A 23,566-nucleotide genomic window follows, 5' to 3' on the forward strand; every position below is an offset into this window, starting at 1 on the left:
GATTTCCGTTGGTGTCCACCGATCTCTTTTGCAGAATGGAGATTATGGTCTGATTATCGGACTCAACAATTAGCTTTTCATAGCTCTCTGAGAGTGCATGAAGAATCCCAAATCTTGCGGGGAGGGGGATTGGAATCTACACGCCACAACAATGGTGGTGTGAAGAAAGGTGTCATTTACATTGAGCTCACATAGGTCAGAGAAGAAGAGAGTGTCATTGTGGGTCCCAATGCTCATTATGTGAGAAGACATAAGATGAAATTTGTACCCCATCGTGGAGATGTTTTTTCCAAAAAAATGTTTATAGATGAAAGTTCTTTGTTCGGGAGTGTGGCCTATGCCTCCATATGAAAAGACACTTTTGCCCCCTTGTTTTGAGGAGAGAGATAGACACGTGGGAGTGCTGGCGTAGGCCACACTCCCGGACAGAAAACTACTTCCCAATATTTATATATCAACTTTTGGGGTAAAAGTAGTGCACAACGCCAGCTCAAAAATTTGCACACCTCCTCACATATCAATGTCCATGTAAGGGGGTGATATGTCATAAATGCCCCTCCCCCTATTGTCAGATTCCTAAAAAAGGTTAACTCATTTGGCGGAAACTTCACTCTGATAGTGTGGGAAACCCTCTCCCCAACTTTTAAACCACCTATTTGGCAAAATAAATATGCAACATCAAATTGTTAGGCCACCATGGAGGGAATAGGAATCTCTCTTCACAGTCCTCAACTAAAAAAGAGCATAGTTGTTTGGAAAGGAATTAATCCAGAACTATCTTTATCCCCCTAAAAGAGAACCAATGAGAATATGTCAACCTTCTTGTGAGACTAATTACTTCCAAATATATAAAAGCTCTAATCTGTCCTCGAATGAGAGTTAGTCACCCACCTAGATACGTTTGGGATTCCAAAAATAGATGCTAACTAGGGGTGTAAATGAATAGCCGAAATCCGTTTCCGTATCTGTGTCCGTATCCGTTTAGCACTATCCGAATCCGTCCGAAAGCTAAACGGATGCAGATATGGATAGGCTATAGCTATCCGAAAAACTATGTTTACATGTAAACAAATAAAATATTCGATCCGTATCCATGTCCGTATCCGTTTAGCACTATCTGAATCTGTCCGATACCTAATCGGATGTAGATGCGCATATAGCACTATCCGAGCCGAATCCGATCCGTTTACAGCCCCAATGCTAACTTTAGTCTGAACCAGGTCAACCACAACATTGGTTTGATCAGATTATGAACCATGAGAAGGTGAGACATCTGGCCTGTCCAATTAAACCGGTCTATTGCGTGGAAAGGAAACAGATCGTTAATGGACTGTGATAACCCCTGTTTGACCATTTGACACCAAAGTATTGAATCATCATCAAATATTACAATTCAAAATAAAGAAAAGAAGCAGAAAAAATGGAGTAGCTTCACATTGTCTGGCTGTGTTCTAAAAGACACCAAAGTTGCCATCTATTAAATCTTAATCCCAATTAGTACAAAGTTTGAGCCAGTGCAGTTCTAAGGGTGGCCTTACGGTTACCAATTAACCAAATTTAACCATCTCATAACTTGTTTAAAAGGGGGAAAAGAAAAGATGAGAGTAGATATAATGAAAGGTAGCCCATAGCAAGAACAATTAGTGCATACATATGGTTTAGTAGACCCCAAGGTCCCCCGCTCACATGTCAAGTTTAAGATTGAAGCTGACCACGTAACGCAACAAAGCATGAAAAACCCAGGAAAACCAAGAGGGTACATGTACCTAAAAGAGCCCATGGATACACAAAGAAGTAGATGAAACTTGTAAATACTGACATTTGATACGTAGCTTATTTAGTCCATTTCTTAGCCGTTCCATGTTGTAGAATAGCTGACACCCACCCACCAATTTTGTTCACGGGTTCACATCCACAAACTTTCCCAGAAAAAAAAACTTAGGATGTGTTTGGTATGTATTCTTGGTTGATTTCACCTTCTTCGACAATAAAAACAATTATTTTCATCATCTGAGAATGCAAAATCAATTTGTAATGCATACCAAACATTGTCTCAATCAAATTGTGAGAACAAGTTAAAAAGTAACTTATTTTGTAGCTCATCCCAACATCAAAACAGAACAATTACCACCTCTGGGTTAGAGCGACACAAGATTTTTCCCTTAGGTAGCCACAGAGCTCACTCAACATCTTTTGGATTATAGTACCTCACTTTGCATCCAAATAGGATTTTAGTTGAAGCATCACCATGCAAATATTTTATCACTTTTCATCCATTACCTAAAATGTAGCTCTTTCAGTAATGCTGTAAGTTTGCTCTTATAACAGTACATAGCTTCACATACAAACCAGATGGGAGCGTGACAAATTGTAAGTATATTGTCCCATCACAGTCGTTCAGGTTGTAGGTTACTAAAAATCATCTGGTGATGCTGGATTTCATTCGGGTGTTTATGAGATAACCAGGAATATTCATTTGATTCTTTCCTGTACAGAATGCTACGAGTGAACAGAAAAATGGGACAGAAAAGGCATTACAGTACTACAAAATCTCTACACTGAAAACCCTGCATGAATACAATATTTGGAAACATTATGCGTAAGCCTTTGCTTTGTAGGAAGGTATTTTTTTTCCGCTGAGTTTCAAATGCAGTTCCACCGAAAAGCAGAACACTATGTACAGACCATGCCAGAGAAAAAGTGTGGCAAATTAAAGCCACATTTAGAATATTCCACTGCAGTGCCATCAGATTTCTCTACCATGAAAAATCTGCCCAAGCTTCATATACAAAGCCAGTTGCTCTTCGAAACTAAGGTTCCTCAATATCTACATGGTAACAACAAAACCAACCCAATCAGACTTGTCTCAATTCAAACCTGAAATGAGGTATAAAGCAAGTAACAGCACACACGCACACACGTCCATGCAAACACGACTCAAACATACAAGAGATATTGAGAGTGAGCACTTCACCTGATCCAAGATCATCTCCACTGAATAGCTTTCACGCACAATAAATGACTGATGATATATGTATGCGAACACAGCCATCACCATCTACACAAACACACCATTACTAGGCACATCATCATAAAATTCCACATGTAAATTATTTCAAAATATAATTATCGATACAAATGCACAGCAATCCAAACCATGCATTCAAAGAACTGCTAAACCAGCCAATAAATTAAATGACATTACTAGGAATCAGCGGCAGAGCCATAGCGTTCACTTGAACCTAGCCCAGTACAGAGAAGACAAAATAGTTCAGATTACCGTTTAGCCCCCATTCAATGGATACCAACATATCCAAGTTAGGTACTTTCTTATCCAAGTTAGCTCTAGTCTGATCAATCCTTAGATTATTCTTCCTAGTCTTGGTATCTACTGCCCAACATTCCGTACCATAGTATACCATACATCATGTTTTGGGTGCATTACCATAACAACACAACATCATAGTCCAACTAAATAGGGTCAGCCACACGGATCTTTGCTCTCCAATCAGTTATTTTTGTAAGTCATACATGGTACGAGGCTTAAGGTAAGCATGTCTTTCCTCACCACTTCTCCTATGATTATTTTAGGTCTGCCTCTGGCTCGTTTGGTTCCCTCAAATCTGAATCAAGTCACTCCTTCGTACTGGGGCATCCGGAGGCCTCCGTTGAACATGGCCATGCCACCTCAAACGACTCTCTCGAAGTTCATCATGGATTGGAGGTACTCCCAACCCATCTCTAATATTGTCATTCCATACTTTATCCTTCCTAGTTTTCCCACTCATCCATCTTAATATCCTCATCTCCGCTACGCATAGTTTGTTTATATGACACTTCTTAACAGCTCAACACTCCACTCCCTACATCATAGCTGGTCGAATGATGGTCTCCTTTAAGCTTTAAAGAAATACGTCGATCGCACAAAACTCCTGACACACCTCTCCACTTCATCCACCTTATTTTAATTATCTGGGCAACGTCATCTTCTATGTCGCCATCCTTATTTACGATTAATCCCAGATATCTGAAGTAATCACTTTGCGGGATCTACTTCTCACCAATATTCACACCCTCATTATCTGTCCCAATGGTGCTAAAGTTACACACCATATATTCGGTCTTAGTTCTACTTATCTTTAGACCTTTTGATTCCAAGGTTGATCTCCACAGTTCCATTTTGGCATTAATCACTACTATTGTCTCATCAACCAAAACAATATCATCCGCAACATCATACACCAAGGAACCTCATCTTGTATGCCTCTGGTTAAATCATCCATGATATGCACAAACAAATAAGCACTTTTGATCCTTGGTGTAACACAATTGAAATTGGGAATTCACTGCCTTGGCCCCCCTAAGTTCTGATCCTAGTCACCACATCAGTATACATATCTTTAATTAAGTCCACATATTTACATCACACCCTTCTCTTCTCCAGAATATTCCAAATTCTTTATAGGATTCTGTCGTAGGCTTTTTCTAGGTCTATAAAGACCATATGCAGATCGTTCTTGCCCTCTCTATATCTTTCCATGAGTCTCCCAAGTAAGAAAATAGCCTCCATCGTGGATCTTCCTGGCATAAAACCAAATTGGATTTCTGAAATAGTAGTTTCCCTTCTCAAGCGGGTTTCAATAACCCGCTCCCATAGCTTCATTGTATGACTCATTAATTTTCTGCCTCTATAGTTATTGCAAGTTGCATTATCAAGGCGTCGCCTCTATAGTTATTGCAAGTTGCGTAGTCAAGGCGTTGCCTCTATAGTTATTGCAAATTGCGTTATCAAGGCATCACCTCTATAGTTATTGCAAGTTGCGTTATCAAGGCGTCACCTCTATAGTTATTGCAAGTTGCGTTATCAAGGCTTTGCCTAGGCGTCCAGGCTCCTTGGTGGCCTAGGTGGGCGCCTTGTTGGTATCACCTTGATTTTAGATCCTCTCCAACGCCATGGTCGCCTTGCCGCCTTGATACCTATGATTGCAACACTGAATATCACCTTTGTTTTAATAAATTGGAACCACAATGCTTCTCCTCCATTCATCTAGCATTTTCTTTGTAGTCATAATCTAACAACAGCTTGGTCAGTCAAGATAAGCCAAAAACTCCTACGTTTTTCCACACCTCAATAGGGACCTCGTTTGGGCCTGGTGCTTTGCCTACTATCATCTTTCTTTTAGCTTCTTTTACTTTAGACATTCTAATTTTGCGTATATATCTACGCGAAATGGATGGATGAGTAATGGCGCCTTTTGCCGCCCTATTACTCGTGCATTCTTCATTAAGAAGCCCGTGGAAGTACTCTTTCTACCTCTCCTTAATGTCCTCATCTCGAGTTAGTACTCTACCATCCTCACTTTTAATACATTTAACATGGTCAAAATCTCTATACTTCCTTTCTCTCATTTAAGTTATCTTATACATAGCTCTTTCCCCATCCTTTGAGTTCAATTTATTATAGAGATCCTGATATTTTCTTGCCCTTGCTTTCCCCACATTCTTCTTAGCTTCGTTTTTGGCGAGTTTGAATCTTTTTAGATCTTCTACCTCTTTAGACCTTTGTCATGACTTAAAACATGTTTTCATAGTCTTAATGGCTGCTTGGACCTCATCATCCTACCACCATGTCTCCCCAAGAACCTCTTTAGCAATTTTCTTTATATAGACCGTCATCTCGACCCACATCATATTAGAGTCTCCCTCAAGGTCCCATTTTCCTTGTTTGACCACTTTATCCGTATGAGGCACATGTCGAAGACCAAAATTCTATGTTGAGTGGTCAGGCTCTCCTAAGAATGACCTTACAGTCCTTACAGAACAATCTGTAGGAACTTCTTGTTAGGAAGAAATCTATTTGGCTAGCATGATGCCCACTTTTGTGGGTAACTAAATACTCTCCCTATTTGAAGGTGTTTACAATGGAAAGACCATAAGCTACTGCGATGTCTAAAACTGATACTGCCTCCTCATTCCTTTCTCCAAAGCTATAGCCTCCATGAACACCTTCAAAGCCTCTACGTTCTCTCCCAACATACCAATTCAAATCACCCCTCATAATAATCTTCTCCCTGACTAAAGCCTTGCACTAATCCATCCATGTGATCCCAAAGCCTCTACGTTCTCTCCCTACTTGTGGTGCATAGGCACTAACTATATTGACAATCTCTTTCTCCAACACAAGCTTGATCAATATAATCCTATCTCCAACTCTTTTAACATCCACCACATCATCCTTTAGATCATTGTCCACTACTATACCTACTCCGCCTCTATTACTTTGGTCTCCCGTATACCAAATCTTAAAGTCATCCAACACCTTAGTTTTTTTACCCTTCTATCTCGTCTCTTGAATACAGACAAATTTAATCCTTCTTCTCCTCATAACATCTATCAACTCTAGACTCTTACCCATTAATGTTCCAACATTCCAAGAAACTAGTCTAATCCTATGCTTTTGGACTAGATTCTTAACACGCACTTGTGCACTATGCGTGAGCCCTTGCCTACTTGTCACCGCATCTAGGCGACGATGCAACATGTCGCTTATAGGGAACACCATAGAAGAAGTTAGATAGGCCATGAAACTATAATATTTACTCATAAAGAAGGATCCATGCAAAAGGTGATTGGCTGAAGATAATGAAATGGTGTCGGCTGCCTACCTGACACACCAAGAAGATAAATATAAATATAAATAAATAAATAAATATATATATATATATGAAAATGTAAGATAGTTAAAAGAAGGAGCGCTTAATGCATTAAATAGGTAATCTCAACGCTTGAAAATGGGCACATAACCTGGTGCAAAGTCACTAGGTAAATCAGAAACAGATATTTCACAACACATGACAATATACAGATAAAAGTGTAACCTCATGCAAGGTCTAACATATGTACTTTGTGACCACTGGTACAGCTTGTCCAAACTTATAGGCAAAGTAAAGAGGCAGTTTAACACCAAACAGTATTGTATAGATAAGTAGTTAAGAAGTAGTTAATAAGCAGATAATACAATACAAAAGCAAAAAGAAATCTCAAGGTTTCTCAAATATAAATGTATAAGCAGTTAAACACCAAACAGCAGATTAAGGTATCAAAGGGCTCAGCGTGCACCAATGGCAACTAGCAACAAAAAACCAAAAAACCAGTAGCACAAGCAGAGGGTAAGGAAGGAGGGAGGAAACAACCTATAGAAACCAGTAACAACTACCAACAAGACAAGTAATTACCAGGGTTCCTACCAAACCAGTTGAGGAGGATTTTATCAGAGAGGCAAGGTGGAGTCGGCCAAGTTGCCTGTATAGTCTTACTGCTGAGGTGTACCAGGGACGACCGCAACTACCCCTGCGGATTGTAGAGACTTGCAAGCCGCAGGTCTTAGGCCGAAATGGTAGATGTGAGGAGTGGTGGCTGGGGCGGGGGCGTTGGGGCTGGGAAGAGGAAGCATGGAAGGTTGGGGATAGAAGGAGGTCGGGTTGGGTAGGGGATCAAATAACCTTATTGATACAGGAGATAGGGCTTGGGGTGGCAGTGTTGGAGAGAAGGTTTGGGGCTGGGACGCAAGAGTTTGTGAGATTGATGTTGGGGGGGGGGGGGGGATGGGCACAATGCTGAGGATGAGTAGCACGATGCTGGGTTTTTTATTTTCCGTTTAAGAGGGTCGACGCACTTGCAGTATGAGGGAGTCAATGGGGTGGGGGTTGTGAACTAGGAGGTCGGGTGATGGGGAAATAGAGCTTGGGAGAGGGTTTAGGGCAGGGGTGAGAATGTTCGAAAAGGAGAGAGTCGGGGGTTGGGGAGATGGGGCTTGAAAAGAGAGGGACGAGGGTCGGGGAGAGCATACCTGGATCTTTGGTGGAGGAGAGGGGTTGCTGCAACTAAAAAATGGCCGTTGGGGGATTGATGGAGAAAACCCAAGTTCTTTTGCAACTACAGAGTGACTGTTGGGGTCGAACAAATTTTTTTTTTTCCCTACGCAGGAGAGGAAGTCGGTGCCTTCGTTCTCTGCTCCTGCGTTAATCTCAGCAAGAGGTCTTGGAAAATCTCAAGAGATTTGGGAAAGATATTGCTGTGCGATAGCTAGATCACAGGGGGGTTGGGGAAAGATATCAATGAGAGGGAGTCTTGGACAGTGGGGGTGTGGGGGAGATCGGTGTGGGATAGTGGGAAGGGTCGCTGCGAGAGAGTCATTGTCTTCAGAGCAAGAGTCGGTGGCAGGCTTACTACTACGAGTGAAATCGAAGGTGAAGGCCTTTTTGAGCAATAGTAAAATGGAAAATTCAGCTTCGTGATCGGTTTGGCTGTCTGCCATGGCTGACAATTCCTTGGTGTTGGCAGGGCTGTCTCTTTGTGGGAATGGCTTTCCTCTCCTGCTAGGAATATTGTAGGCCAAAAGGGTAAGAGTAAGAATGAATCATGGTGGGAAAGCTATTGCAGTCTCAGTCTTGTATCTCAAAGGGAGTGGGGATGGGAACCTGAAGTCTAGCGCTGGGGTGGCTCCAGGGGAGGTTCTGGGAAGCCTGGTCTGGCTGATGCATTGCATAGGGAGGGGCTGCTTGGAGCTCTTTGTTTAGCCCATCTGCTACGAAGCAAGAGGAGGGCATAACCCTTCACTTTGTCCCCCTATCGTCGTAGGGGACAAGCCTTTGGCCTGCTGCCTGGCACCGGTGGTAGAGGCTGAAGTGAGAAAATGGAAGAATGAGTGGGGTACTTTGTCGGGAGCAGACCATCCTTCGAAAGTGTGAAATCCTCGGTGGAGAAGCAATGAAATTCTAGATTGATTTTATCAGATTCAATCTACCCCAGCTGAGATTGAATTCTTTCCCCAACCTTCTCTGATCCTGTGCAATTACAAACTCCAACAAGGATTCAGAAATTGGGTTTTCCCAAAGCTGGAGACCCAAATATTTAAATGCCCACTACTTTGCACAACCCAGAGCCAGAATATCCAAAAACTGATCCATCTCCACGTCAATAACATGAATACCTGCAATTCTACTCTTTCTTAAATAACAAATTGATTTTCTCTGTCAGTCAATTCATCAGCAGTTGAGCCAAAAGACTAAAGATCAAAGAATCAAAGGGGACAATTAAAAGGGGCAATCTGATCAGGAATCAGGTCGTGTAAACAATGCGTATGATACCAGATAACCTTCACAAAACTAAACAAGAGTCCAAGTGAAGACATATGACATAAGATTATCATTTCAAATTTTCAGCAGCGCACCTGGCAATCCATTCTGTCAGTAATTCCACCATGTCCCGGAATGCTGTCACCGAAATCCTGCAATATAAATTTTTTTTAGGGGGGGGGGGGGAAAGGGTTGTCAAAAATTACAAAACTCAACATGCACCAAGAGTGCCAGTCAAATTCAGCTGAACGATCAATTGAGGACATACCTTGATTTTAAAAGCTCTCTTAAAACCACTTGCAAAAAAGCCTCCAAAAGGCGCTATGATAGATGCAAATAGACCAAGAGCTAGAGCATGCCATTGTACTGGCAATATTGAGACCTCTTTCCTTGGAAACTGCAAAGAGTAATTTTTTATTAGACCACAGATTTTCTGCTCATGGTTTAATTCAGTAGACAATAACTCCTAAAGGATCATGTGTTGATATGACACTACATTTTTAATGCATATGATTATGCATAACAGACAACTTAGGAGATCCAATTGTATTTTACTTTAATTTTCAAACTTAATTTCTTATATTTAGGCCTTTGGACCACAAGATTCTTATATTTTGGACAGCAAGGGTATATTTTGTAATTTGGTTATGGTAGTTCTATTAATAGTTCAGTTCAGATCAGGTCTTTTGTCTTTAAGCTTATCTTGTTGGTTCAAAAATTAGCCACATGGCATGTTGGATAGGGCCCAAATTTTATGGACAGGTAGAACCCAAGGTCCCCTTGCCCACCTGTCAAGTTTCGGCCCAATTGAAGTTGGTGAAGTGTCAAAAGAAAGCTTAAAAATCCAGGTCTTGGGATGGACTATGGGAGGGTGCATGGACATATTTGGGAGGGTATTTGAATGAGAATTGAGTCATGAATTTGACACATGGCCAATCCAGACATTCCCCTTTTTATGTAGAAGAAATGCAACTAAGAACCACTCTACACTTCTACAGTAGGATCGAAAGAATGTACTCAAAACTTAAAGTATAAAATCACACAGAGATTGAATGAAAAATAAAAGAAAATAGAAGGTAGAAGATGGATAGATAGAAGAAGGGGGAATAGGGATGTGTCTCTCACCCATGGCCTTTCACCGTATTTTGGTCTCTCACTAATGGCCTATCATCACACTCGCTCCCAGAGCAACTCTCTCACAGCAACATGGTTGTAAAACAACTCTTTTTTCTTTTCATTAAATCGTGTGGAGGCCTCTATGGGCCATTACATTATATAGACTCAAGGATTGAGTCCAAAATAGAAAGTGTTTGCTACCAAGTAGCTTACAACCAAAATAGAAACTTCAGGAATGTGCCATATCATCTTGCCAAGTGGCAGAAATACTTGGGCTGACCAAATCAGTTTATTTGGTTGGGCTGTGAAATCGCAATTTTCCCTTATTGAAAAAAAAGGGGAAGAAACATGGGTACAAGGGGGATCCCCAGAAAAGGAGAATGCATCAAACAGCCACCACAATACCTTTAATAACACTATTTCTTGCATTGCTAGCACTTGAAAGTACTATGCTCGGGAAGGTGGTATCAAGGTTTACAGTATCGGTATCGGGTATCATATCAGTCGGGTGATTTTAAGAGGCGTATCGTATCATATCGGAGATACGTATCGAACAATATAGATACGCATATAAATGGTCAATATACACATGGAAATACACTTTTGGAGCAAAAAACAATATAGATAAGCAATATATAACAAGTGCCATGCATAAACACTAAAATGGTGAATAATGTATAACCAAACAAGTGCAATAAATTGAAATTGTTATAAAAGAAGAGGTTTCTTACATGTTGTAATCGTCTATAGCCATGAAGAGTATTGGATGATGCAAAGGATGATGTTGTAGCACTCCTTGATTCGTTTTTTAGTCTAAAAATGTGGAAAACCAAGATCAAATGCAAGATTTTAGACTCTTGGTTGAGAGTTTTCCTTCATTTCTTGGAGTTGTATAGAGTCTGTAAGTGAAAATGGCCTTTTTATGAAATGTATCGATGGTATCGGTATGTATTAGTACGTATCGGTATGTATCGGTAATGTATCGAGTATCGATGGTATCGATACGTATCGGTCATATCGTATCGGCCCGTATCGGCCGATACATTTCGATACAATTCGAGGCAGTCCATTTTTTTTTAAAAAAAAAGAAACGTATCGGTATGTATCGGTCTGTATCGTATCGTATCGATCGATACTTTAAACCATGGTGGTAGCACAACGGCTGTTCTGCTCAGGCTAGTGTAATGCCCCCATTCGTGAGATTGGATTTGAGGGTATCAAAACCATGGCCTTTCATTCTTCAGAAATATTGTAACCTGGAAACGAGGTAGTTTAAAGTTGTCTTTTGTTTTTTAACTTGGGTTCTAATCCAGTGGCTTTTGTATGTTCAATGTCTAAGGTTGAGAAAGGGAGGACCATATTCTTATTGCAATTCAATCATCTCAGACATCACCAGCACAGTATCTTCCTCCTGTTTCTTCCAGGAAACCTCAAAGCTTACCATCTTCAACCATCAGAGCAATCGTCTGTTTAATTCTTAACAATCAATCATGTAAATTCCGCTTCCACTCTAGCATTGGACATTAATTCCCAAGGTTTGAACTGTTGGTAATTGCAAAACATGCCTGCAACAACCCATAACGTAAATCTGGTTGAAGGCCAGCCAGTTTAGAAGAAGAGGGGAACTAGGGAGAAATCAGAGTTGCAGGGGGTAAAGAGAGAAGAAATCGCATAAGAAGGGGGGGGGGAGAAGAGTGTAGACGCACACAACCCTTAGGCTACTCAAACCATAAATTCAATTCATTCTTCAAATCTGTCTCCAACGATGGGGAATTACATCATATATAAAGAAAAATAAAAGACTCCTACAAATAAAGACTCCTAATTACTTTCTAAAACTTAGACTACCTAAAATAGAACTCAAATTGGGAATTTCCCTATAAGTCTAATAGCTACCTCAAAATATAGGATTACATATCTTTCCTAAATAAAATAAATTCGAAATATCCTAAGTGGAAAAATTCCATGGTAGAGGAAATGCAATCCTTGAAGAAAAATGGAACTTGGGAGCTTGTCCCTCGTCCTGAAGGTAGTAGGTCAGTAGGCTGTAAATGGGTGTTCATTATAAAACAAAAAGCCAATGGAACTGAGAGGTATAAGGCAAGACGGGTTGCCAAAGGCTTCACCCAGATCTATGGGGTTGAAATTCAGGACACATTTGTTCCTATTGCAAAAATGAACTCTATACGGGCATTGTTATCCTGTGCTGCAAATCTTGGATGGAATCTCCAACAGCTTGATGTGAAGAATGCTTTCCTTAATAGAGATCTTGAAGAAGAGGTATATATGGATATCTCTCTAGGCTTAGAATCATTATCTACAAGTAGCGAGGGTTGTAGATTACGGAAGTCCCTCTATGGTCTCAAGCAATCGCCCCGAGCTTGGTATGGGAGGTTATAAATAGAGTCGGGCTGATCACACATTATTTGTCCAACACAAGGATTGAAATGTTACTGACCTTATTGTCTATGTAAATGATATTGTGATAACAAGGAGTGATGATGCAGAAACCTCCTTGCTAAAAAACCCAGTTGTCTACAGAGTATGAGACAATGATTTAGGACCTCTCAGATATTTTCTAGGGATTGAAGTAGCCCGTTCAAACAGGGGTATTTTCATTTCCAAAAGGAAGTATGTCCTAGATCTTCTAAGTGAGACAGGGATGCTTGGCTGTAAACCTGCAGACTCGCCCATTGAAGCTAATCATCAACTTAGTTACAGTTGGTGTTGTAAGCCGTTTCTTGCATGATCCACAAACTAAACACCTTTAGGTCGTATACCGAATACTGAGGTCCTTGAAATCAGCACCAGGAAAGGGTATTTTACAGATGTAGAGTGGGCTGGCTCCATTGATGATCGGTGCTCTACCTCGGGTTATTGTACATTCCTTGGCTGAAATCTGGTTACTTGATGAAGCAAAAAAGCAATCAGTGGTATCCAAATCCAGTGCAGAAGCAGAGTATTGAGCAATGGCACAAGGTGTGTGAACTTATCTGGCTTAAGATTCTACTTGCAAGACGAGTCTATGTATTTGTTATAAAAACAATAATTGGTTCATATTCAAATCCATCTGAACGGCATCAAGATCATGATTTGGCAGCTCCACACCTAGATCATGATTTAGCAGCTCCCTTCTCAGCTTTCCCTTGTTTCCACAACAACCTGCAACTCCACTAAACTTCTTTAGAAGGCTTTTCTCCTTCCAATGCAATTGGAATCTCAACCAATCCCCAATGAAACTCATCCCCATTACTCAGGAAACTCAGATAGGAAAACAGCATGAAACTGGAACCCTAATATGATCCAATATGTCCCCCCTAAGGTTCTAGTCATATATTTTTACATATCCAATAGAGGCCTCTCCAGCGGCCTAGAAAATTTCAAGACACCATAAATATGGAGCAATCCCAAATATTTTCACCGCTAACTTCAATTACACATCCTTCTTGTTCTGTCCAATAAAGGATTCCACAACTGGACCTTTACAATTATTCAAGTTTTAAAAACCACTGAGTCTCTTGAACAAATAAATTTCCCTCAAATCATTGAAATTACCAGTTATGACTCTATACCCCATGAATTTCCCCATTCCTTAGGCCTGATTTGGGATGATTTCTATTTCAATTTCATGGGCTGATTTCCGGAAATTGTTTGGTTTGATTTTTGCACCTTATTTCAGTGAAATAGAAATCAAATGTAATACTAATTCTGAAATAGCTGAGAAGCTGTTTCAATTTTAAAATTAAAACTGATTTCACTCTTGCTCATTAATGAGCACATGGTTAATTTGATAGGCAAAATAGTAATTTTTAAAAATAAAACACCACCCTTCTTCTCTTGATGGTCTCACCATCACCACCCCGTCACCACCACCTCCCTGCCACCACCGCCCCTTCTTGGCCCCACCCCATCCCCACCTCTGCCATCACCACCCTCTCCCAAAGAAAGATGGGAAAATATAGTCTCAGAAATTGAACTACCAAATGGATTTCTTATTCTTGAAATATTTCAGATTGATGCAACCAAAACAACTTCAATTTCTTGACCAAAAATCTATTTATTGACTATTTCATGAAATCAATCCAAAATTGAAATTGAAATCATACCAAATCTGGCCTTAATCTCTTCTGGCAATATGGTGGTTCATATGGACCTTGATTCCCACATAAGGCAACCATGTTCAACAAATCAAAAACATATTTGTATAGTCTTAGTCTCAGCCAGCACAGCGCATCTCCAATCCACATCATGACCACCACCAAACTCTAGCACCTGCCTATATCCCACTTCCCCTAAATAATCCCATAACTACTCAGGTCCTGACAACTGTCGGACACAGTTCGATTACCCACCACCCTGGAACAAACCATACTTCTGGAGACTACCACAGACAGTATGAAATATGTTCTATGGAGAAAAAGGGGGAATCCTTATACACAAACAGCATACAGTAACAACTTTACAGAACAATACTCAAGTACTGATGGAAATGACAGCACCAATGCAAAAAACACTATATTATGTAACGAGGCTTACTAATATTGTAAATGACCGATATCATGAAAAGAAATTAGTCTTACAAGAACTTAATTATATCTTTCAGCTTTCTACTAAACACTCAAAATGTTATAAAGTAGAAAATAACCAGGGACAATTAAGTACTGTTCACTCACCCCGTCTGGCAAGGAAAAATATTCGGGCTTAAACAGTGGACCAGGATCACAGTGAAGCCAACCCGTTGATAGATCCTGCATAAGTTTTTCCATGAAATCAAAATAATAAACAGCATCCAAAATTTTCAAGGGGTGTATGAAAAAACAGAAAGGCACTATATATTCAGAAGTTACCTTCCTCGGACATGTTAGCCATTGGAAACGCCCCATGATATTTGCTAGCTACATAAGACAAGAAGCAATGATATCATGTTATTGTTAGCATACATCAAATTTTATTGACACCTAGATATCAAGACTCTGAAAACCTCCTAAGCATTTACAAGATTTCAAGAGGTAAAATTTAAGCACACCCAAAGCATGTACCATTAATAAATAAATAAAAAGGAACAAGTTTAAAACATTTGAAGGGAACCAAGAGGACAATTAGAAAACATATTTCAATATACGGACAGACACTGAGAGAATGGTCTAGCTTAGGAACCCCAAAGACCATAGCAGTTCGATTGCCAATAGCTCATCAAACAAAGGCCATCGAGTCACGAAGTATAGGACTGTGCCTCTCATACTTAGACATATTCCTTGGAAACAATTTGAACGTGACATTGATTTAGCTTAAAACAAAAGGGAATCATACATAACTCCCCAAGAATAGCTAGTAATAAAATGATGACGAGGACAAAACAAAAGATTATTAAGAAATACTTCCCCAAGACCAGTTATCAATCAAAGAATTCTCAGAAGCATTCTTTTTAGCCATTGGGAAAGGAATACATGAACTCACCACAAACGCAGAGATGATAGTTGCACCAGATGCTCCAATGAAACCCTCCCAAGTTTTCTTTGGAGACAACTTGATTAAAGGTGTTCGACCAAAGAAAAAACCAAAAAAGTAGGCAGCAATATCATTGATTACAATAAGCGATGCTGGCAGAAGAAACCTGCATGGGTTATCTACAATTTATCAGGAAAAAAAAAATAATAAGACAAATATGGTCTACATAAATATATTCGTCAAGTGTAAGATAAAGAATAACAAAAGGATTGAATACAACAGATGAAGAACATAAGATCCAATGGAAGTGCACTTACATGAAAATAGTAATGTGATGCAGTTACACACACTTAATTCAATAGGGGAGCATAGGGGTTTTGTTTATTTGTTGGGGTTATTTTAGTCAATTAGTAGTTGTTAATAATTCTTATATTATTATTATTTTATCTTAGCATTCATAAGTTAGAGTTGCAGATTTGATTTTGATTCAAACTCTACTTCAGTTGTATAAGTCTGATTAGGTTAGTTTTTGTTCACAAGTCTTTAAATATGCATGTAATCCAGCAAAATATTCATAATTGATTGAATGTATTGAAAGAAATTATTTGAGTTCCCTAGCAGTGTTGAGGTTACGTGACTGGGTTCTTCTCCTTCTTCCTCTTTGTTTGGTCCAGACTGACGTTCTTTCTCAGGTCAGACTTATTTTACTTCCCTTCTCAGACTCTCCTTTCTTCCTTCTTTTATGTCTCTAATTTTGTTCCACCTCCCAAGTCCCTTTCTCTTTTTGTTAAATATTACTACTTTACTGGTTCTTCCCAGTTGGGAGAAACTGTTTAGCTGAGGAGAAAGCTTTGGGGTTCTATCATCCCTGTCCAGTTTGACACACATTCAGATCTGAGAACTGCCAACAAGGTGCTGCAGGGAAAAGGGGAGAAAAAGGATATCACAAAGATGGGGGAGAGAGGAGACCTGTGGGGGAAAGGTGAAAAGAGGAGAGATCATGGAAAAAGGAGATAAGAGATCAAGAGAAAGGAGGAGGGAAGGCTCACACAAAGCCTTATCCCAAAAATAAATGTTCTATTCTATATATCACAGTTGTCAAGGGGGCAAGGCGACCCAAGGCGGTGTAGGGGTGCCTAAGCGCTTAGGCAACAAGGCACCCACCTAGGCATTACCTAGGCGACCAAGGAGCCCAAGTGTTATTTTTTATTTCCCCTTTTTTCTACATTATTTAGTAAAAATAAGTACCTTATCTCATCAAAAATCAACATTAAGCCACATTAAGTCATCAAAAATCAACATTAAGCCACATCAAGTCATCAAAAATCAATATTAAGCACATAGTTGTCAAGGAATCGCCTAGGCATCCAGTCATCTTGCTTTTGGACCCTCTCCAACCCCTTGGGTTGCCTAGATGTTGTGGCAACTATGATTAAGCCACATCAAGTCATCAAAAATCAACATAGAACTAGAAAACGGCAGAACCGAAGAACCAAGCTATTGGAAGTTTAAAACAATCAAAACATACATTTGGTTTATACTGTTCTTGGAATTGGTCATTGTCCTGGTATACCTAGTCTCACATTTGGTATGTACTGTTCTTAGAAAATATGATCTTACCTATAAGTAATTAAACTACTCTCGATTTAGAGAAATGTTTTTGTTCTCTGAGAAGTTTGACTAGTCAAATGATTTTATTTTTACATGAGACTTATTGTATTAGATAGAGCACAAAACCAGCTTTCCAATAAATCCAAGATTGTTTAAATCTGATTTATATTGATGGAGTTATGTTTCGGTCAAACCTTCTTTTATGTGCACAAATGCTGTCAAAATCGCTCTGAATGAAAACATTTTTTTAATATATCAAAACAATTGAATATTTTACCACACTTTTGGTTTTTAGCAATGTTTTACCATATTAAGATTTATGGAATTTTTAGACTTGAGAAAAACTCCAGCATTAGAAAGTTGAAATTTTCACCTACCGCCAAAAATCCAGTTTTTGTTCTTGAACAAAGGGATTGACTTTTTATCCTTTTGGAATTTGATTTCCTAATTATTTTTATTGGATTCAAATTGGTGGGCATTTGCTTATTTATGAATAATATCTTAAATAAAAAACATTTATTTTGGCATAAATAAGGGCATAACTTAGGTCGATAACACTAAGGCATTCAATACCACTAAGGCGGCAGTCACCTAGGCCCCAAAAATGCACCTGGACGCCTAGGCCCCAAAACTCCGCCTGGATGCCTAGGCAACACCTTGAACTGTGTGTGTGTGGGGGGGGGGGGGTTGGTTACATATCTATAAGGAAATAAATAAAAGAAAATCCCCTAGATTAAACCAACTACTAAGACTTCCCTAACTAGACAGCTAAGGACTCTAAAATTTCCTAAAAATAATGCAAATACTAACAAGGGTTTGGTTACATATCTATAAGGAAATAAATAAAAGAAAATCTCCTAGACTAAACCAACAACTAAGACTTCCCTAACTAGTCAGTTAAGGACTCTAAAAATTCCTAAAACTAATTCAAAGACTAACAACTTAGGAATAAAAAACAAATCCCTATCCAACTATCACCAACAGGCAACAGGGACCCACTAAAATAAGATAATAATTTCGGATAACCCCTTAATCTCCCACTTTTGGGCCTTTTTACAGTAAATAAACCCAAAAATCAATGCTCATCCCAACCCAGTACTAAATCCTGGCCCAATTTTAAACCGAGTCTGCATTATTCCCTTATCATTGCAATCTCCTTTTCTCCCCTGTTCCCTGCAGCACCTTGCTGTCAGATTCTCCTGAGATCTGAATATGTTCCCTTCTATCTATTAAGCAACCCCAACACCAGCAGATCCACCAATCGATCTGCATCACTACTGCTCCTGGTAGGTCCATCATCTTAGTTGTTTAGTCTAACAGAAGTATGTACCAAGTACTAGCACTTAACAAGAATAATCCTAATGCAGATGAATCGTGTTTGTTCTATATAGGGCTGAGGCACCTAACTTGAGGAAGATAGCATTAAAGGTGCGCTCATAGACGAGATTCAAAATTTAGGATTTCACACCCATTTCGACCTCCACTGAAACCAAAATATTTCGATGAAATAATTTTAAATGTTGCCTATAAATTTAAATATTCTTTTCATTTAGATTTCATGTGAAACTGAAATATTTCAGTACTTTTGTCAAAATTTTGCCGAAGTTTTGAACCATGCTCTCAAACATATTCTGCATCCAGTCCAAAAGACAGAACCAATTGGATCACGAACAGCTTCATAAGTTGGTCTATGTGCACACAACATAAGACTAAAGATGGATCACATATGTATAGGCATGGAGAATGACAACCATTCGATTGAGCTCACCAACATCTTTAGGAGGATTCAGAAGAGTAAGATCCCCTCTACGAGTGGGTGAAAGAGTGAGATACCCCTGTATTAGATGAGCCTAGGAGTAGGCCTAACTCCAAGATTGCTATACAGATGGGTGCTAATGTCGATGCATTTATGTCATGTAATGTCAAGGTTCACTCACAGAAACCATGGCATTTTCATTTCAAACCTGGCTTGGGAGATAAGGAAGAAGAAGTCAACTGGTCTATATCCACTCACACCGACACTGTCTGCATCAGATGATGATGGGGGTGATCCACTCATCCACCTGCAATTGGGGTGATATCTAGGAGGAAGGGGGAGAGGAATAGGAACATCGCAAGAGGACCGATGAGCCCATCCAATTCACACGAGAGACTCAATTTGAGCATACCACACAAGATGCCCAAAGCGGTGCACAAGCGCAGTGCCCCTCTGAGAGGCTACTCGAGAGGTCCACATCCATGGAAAGAGATCTTGGTCGAAACCAACCGAAACCACTGAGATATCTCAATTTCGCAAGAAACTGAGACGAGTTAAGCAGGGAGTTTAAAAGGTACAGGGTTTAAGTTGGTTTTGACTGGTTTCAATCGAAACTAGTCGAATCCAGTTGAACCAACCCAAACCGGCATTAAAGTTACAAGTTTCGATCGAAACACATACTGTCTCGGTGGTTTCGACACAGGGAGTGGGAGTTTGGCTCAAAAGTGTGGATTTCTGCGCACTGTTTCTTCGTTCGGTGCATCTACAAGCTACATCAACTCTCTTAATCCAGTTTTTGAACCTCTCTTCTCAAAGGTAATAGTGTTTTCTAACCAAAAATCACATTTTTTTACAACAATGTTGAATACATGGTAGAATTTGTTGAAATTTATATATGTTAGCAACAATTCCCTAGGTTGGGATATCTTATACAAGTTGATGATGGGGCTTATAGATGGGCAGTACTATCAGAACAATTGGGCCCAAAGCATGTCATGGGATACAAATGTGGTACATTCAGAGGAACGGCTCCGACATATTCAGTGGTACAAAGCTCGTGGATTGGACCCACCAAGAAACTCCGCATGGAATTGAACGAGTGTTGAGCACCTTAATGTTTTATTTGGATAACATGTATTATTCAGTGTTCTTGTACTTTAACTTTATGTGAACTAAATATTTATAATACCGGATTAAGTGTATCCTTCAACGTACACTAGTAAACTTGGGTCAATAACCACAAGTACCATTTTGAGTGTTTCTTTTTTTTTTTTTTGTGAAAATAGTTCATCCATTGTGTTTAGAATGTCAAAAATAGGCTGTATACCCAAAAAAAAAAAAAAAAAAAATCAGACCTAAAAACCATTTCTGGGTCTTGAAACCACAGTACCGAGTTGGCTAGGAGAAAGTACCAAGTTTCGCCCATATCTCGGTTTCGGGGGGAGGAGTGTACTCATTATAATAATTCAAAAAATGGAACATGCAATTAGTGACGGGAGAGTAAGCTTAAAAATTGAATTTTGAGTTCATAACAACTACGTCATAAGAAATAGTTTTAGTAAGCTATTTTACCAGAAGATTCCTTCAAAAATATTCGCTACAGTGAAGGAAGACTGAGTAAACACCACAATTAGAATCATGTGTGTCCATGCATACTGCCCAAATTGATACTTGTACATCTTCTTCTTCAATGTAAGAATGAACCACATAAATCCTGAACCCAATATAGATTAAAAAATCAATACCCTAACTTCAGCTGCAATACATTATGGCATAAGGAATCTGGAAGGATAAAAAACAATATAAACCATAATATACTCTTTTTCATTGCAACAAAAATATTGTATTAAAATGAAAAATATTTGAAAGTTATTCATGTGGAGTAAAACTCCAACCAGAGAGAAGGATTCTTTCTTATTAAAAAGAGGAGGGGGAAAAGGGCCAAAAAGGGAAACCAGTCAGAGGATAACCAAGTCACTGACACTAGAGCACTGAACAGCTACGCCAATCCCAACCCAAGCAGAAGCCCAGAGACCAAAAAGGACAGCCCAACTACATCCACACCAAAAGGAGCCCAAACAACCCTACGTGATGGCTGATATGATGAATTACCCTATCTCCAAGCAACCACCAGACCTCAATCTCCAAACAACCAACTGAGTTCAATACCAACATTTGCAGGAAAGGGATTCACCCAGCAAAAAGAAGAAAAATGATAGGAGTGAAAGAGAGATGGAACTAACCCAAGGGGTGTTGGCTCAGTGGTAAAGAGCTGGGGTGAACTGTAAACTTGGACGTCCTAAGTTCGAATCCCACTGCCCTCACCTTGGGCCAGCCATCACTCCGTCTCAAGCCAGTTGGCCGCTTTGACGGAGGTTTCATGCGACAGTACGCGGTGGCCATCCTTTTGCCAGGGGGATTAGTGGGGCCAATGTGTGCAGATACCCCTCGTTATCAAAAAGAAAGAGAGATGGAACTTCATAGGGACATGCCACACTATGATCCGACTTCCCAGTCTCCCACAACCAGAGTCCCTACTGCCCCTGCCACCTTTCTGTCAAACCAGCCTTTTTTTTAATTGTGGAATTTCTTAACACTTTAATAATATATATATATATATACACACATACGACAAGAGAACGCTGCCTGGGTCTCTACAGCCTGCACGCGCACACTGGTCAATGGGAATGTGTGCACAAGCATCGACCTGGAAGAGATTTCCACTTTTTTATGGGGGCAGGATGGTTCTATCCATGGGGCAGGGCGGTACTGTGTCTAGGCACAGCAGTCACACTGGCCACGCGACCTGTGTTATATATATATAAAGAAGTACAATAACAAGAATTATTAGTACATATATGAAACAATAATCATGGAGAAATTAACCAACCTGCAATATATAAGAAATAACAAATAACCATTTGATATTTCATAAGGCCGCTCACAAATCGATACAAAAATTTATCTGAAGTTACAGTGTTGACGAGCTGTTGACTGAGAATTCGACCATATACAAAAAGCATTGCCGTGAAGAAAAAATGCCTGGTAATACAAAATGAAAACAAATGCAATTATACAAGAATGGCACATGATGGATGTTATCTGTAAGTATCAGTAAATTGGTTCTCATAACTAGATTTTGGATTTTATCATAAAGCAGCCTGGGCTTCTAACCATTTTGAAACCTTGGCATATCTATAACTCTTTACAGATAAATCCGGTTTGCTTACCAGTTTAAAAGCCTGAACCCTGGAAGTTGCCTGTCTTCATGAGATCTCCTGAGTAGACTGAAAAGCTCCCTTGCCATAAAGATTTGGATAACAACCACCATAGCCCAAATATAGAGATGACCCATATAGATAATAAATGCAAACCCTCCAATCATCCAGATGGATGAATATGCACGGATCAACATTGACCTGTATTTGTTCCGATCGTTAACAAGTAAGTGACTTTTATCTGCTTTGCTAGCCTCTGAAGGAACCTAGAACCAAATAAAAACCAGTTTACTCCTTAAATCCTCCCTTTTGGTCTTCAATAAGTTCAACAAGAAACAGGACCACTTCATGTAACATGGCCATTCTTTCCTTCGTAGATACTTATCCAACAATGTATTCAAAAAAAGGGAAGCAATACTAAATACTAGTAATGTAGATCCCATTTAGAAAGAATGGAGAGTTATACAAGCCCCAAAAACGAGGCAAAGCAGATCCGTCCAGAACCAAGCAACATATCTAATAATTTTGGTCCCAAAAGCTCAATTAATAGTTCTAAACAGAGTGTGGAATGTAAATAAACAGCAATAGGGATTTTTAAAAACAACACGAGCAATGGCAAAGCCATCTGCCATGAACTTGCATGGGTATAATAAACCACTTGACAGCAACAGATATGTTTTACAGAAATAACTCCATATAACAATTTGTAAGTTTAATTCACCAACCTCATTTGATCGCCTGCGGTGCCGAACCCGGCCGGTAGGAGTTGCAGGGGCACTGACACTGTGATCTTTTTGCATGGCTCTATCTCTATTTATGACTACAAAACAACAACGAAAATATATGTAGATATGTTCATCATTAAATAAACTGAGAAGTAAGTTATTCAACAAAAAAAAAAAAAACAAGGATGCATGCTCTCACAAAAAGATCCAATTAGAAATTCCAAGTGCATATTTTCTCCGTAGGTTTAAGTTTGATTCAGTGGAGAAAACGGTCAAGTAATAGAAAAAACTCATAAACCCTTTCTTTCATCGATCAATAGGACCCTGGTCGATCACTTTTCTAGCCGAAGGTAATCAAGACACGTGGGAATAGATAAGCGAGTACTTGTAAAGCATGGTAGGACTACACTACACTAAAAGAAAATTCCATTGGGTGATTGACCAAGGGTGGCTGGAAAGGTGTTTACCACGGGATGGTACCAGGGATCAGGCTCGCCCTTACAAATAGGTTCTACAGATGAATCTTCCAAAAGGAAACTTCTTACGGTATGGGAT

The 23,566-nt window shown here is 39.6% G+C and overlaps 1 protein-coding gene across 1 annotated transcript in view; it reads right to left on the bottom strand.

The window, feature by feature from the left end:
* Positions 1–2,454: 2,454 nt before the first annotated feature.
* The window catches only part of LOC122643089 (phosphatidate cytidylyltransferase 1-like), a 40,278-nt gene continuing 19,166 nt past the window's right edge, over positions 2,455–23,566 (bottom strand). The window contains exons 2-12 of the mRNA XM_043836724.1: positions 23,012–23,106; positions 22,299–22,552; positions 21,959–22,110; positions 20,641–20,782; positions 15,711–15,867; positions 15,101–15,148; positions 14,927–15,001; positions 9,406–9,534; positions 9,233–9,289; positions 2,975–3,058; positions 2,455–2,827 (exon numbers count right to left, since the gene is read on the bottom strand). Coding sequence (XP_043692659.1) covers positions 2,747–2,827; positions 2,975–3,058; positions 9,233–9,289; positions 9,406–9,534; positions 14,927–15,001; positions 15,101–15,148; positions 15,711–15,867; positions 20,641–20,782; positions 21,959–22,110; positions 22,299–22,552; positions 23,012–23,086 — 1,254 coding nt within the window. The 5' untranslated portion in view covers positions 23,087–23,106 and the 3' untranslated portion in view covers positions 2,455–2,746. The remainder of the gene's footprint in view (positions 2,828–2,974; positions 3,059–9,232; positions 9,290–9,405; positions 9,535–14,926; positions 15,002–15,100; positions 15,149–15,710; positions 15,868–20,640; positions 20,783–21,958; positions 22,111–22,298; positions 22,553–23,011; positions 23,107–23,566) is intronic.

This window comes from Telopea speciosissima, chromosome 10, assembly GCF_018873765.1.
Source record: "Telopea speciosissima isolate NSW1024214 ecotype Mountain lineage chromosome 10, Tspe_v1, whole genome shotgun sequence".
NCBI lineage: Eukaryota > Viridiplantae > Streptophyta > Magnoliopsida > Proteales > Proteaceae > Telopea > Telopea speciosissima.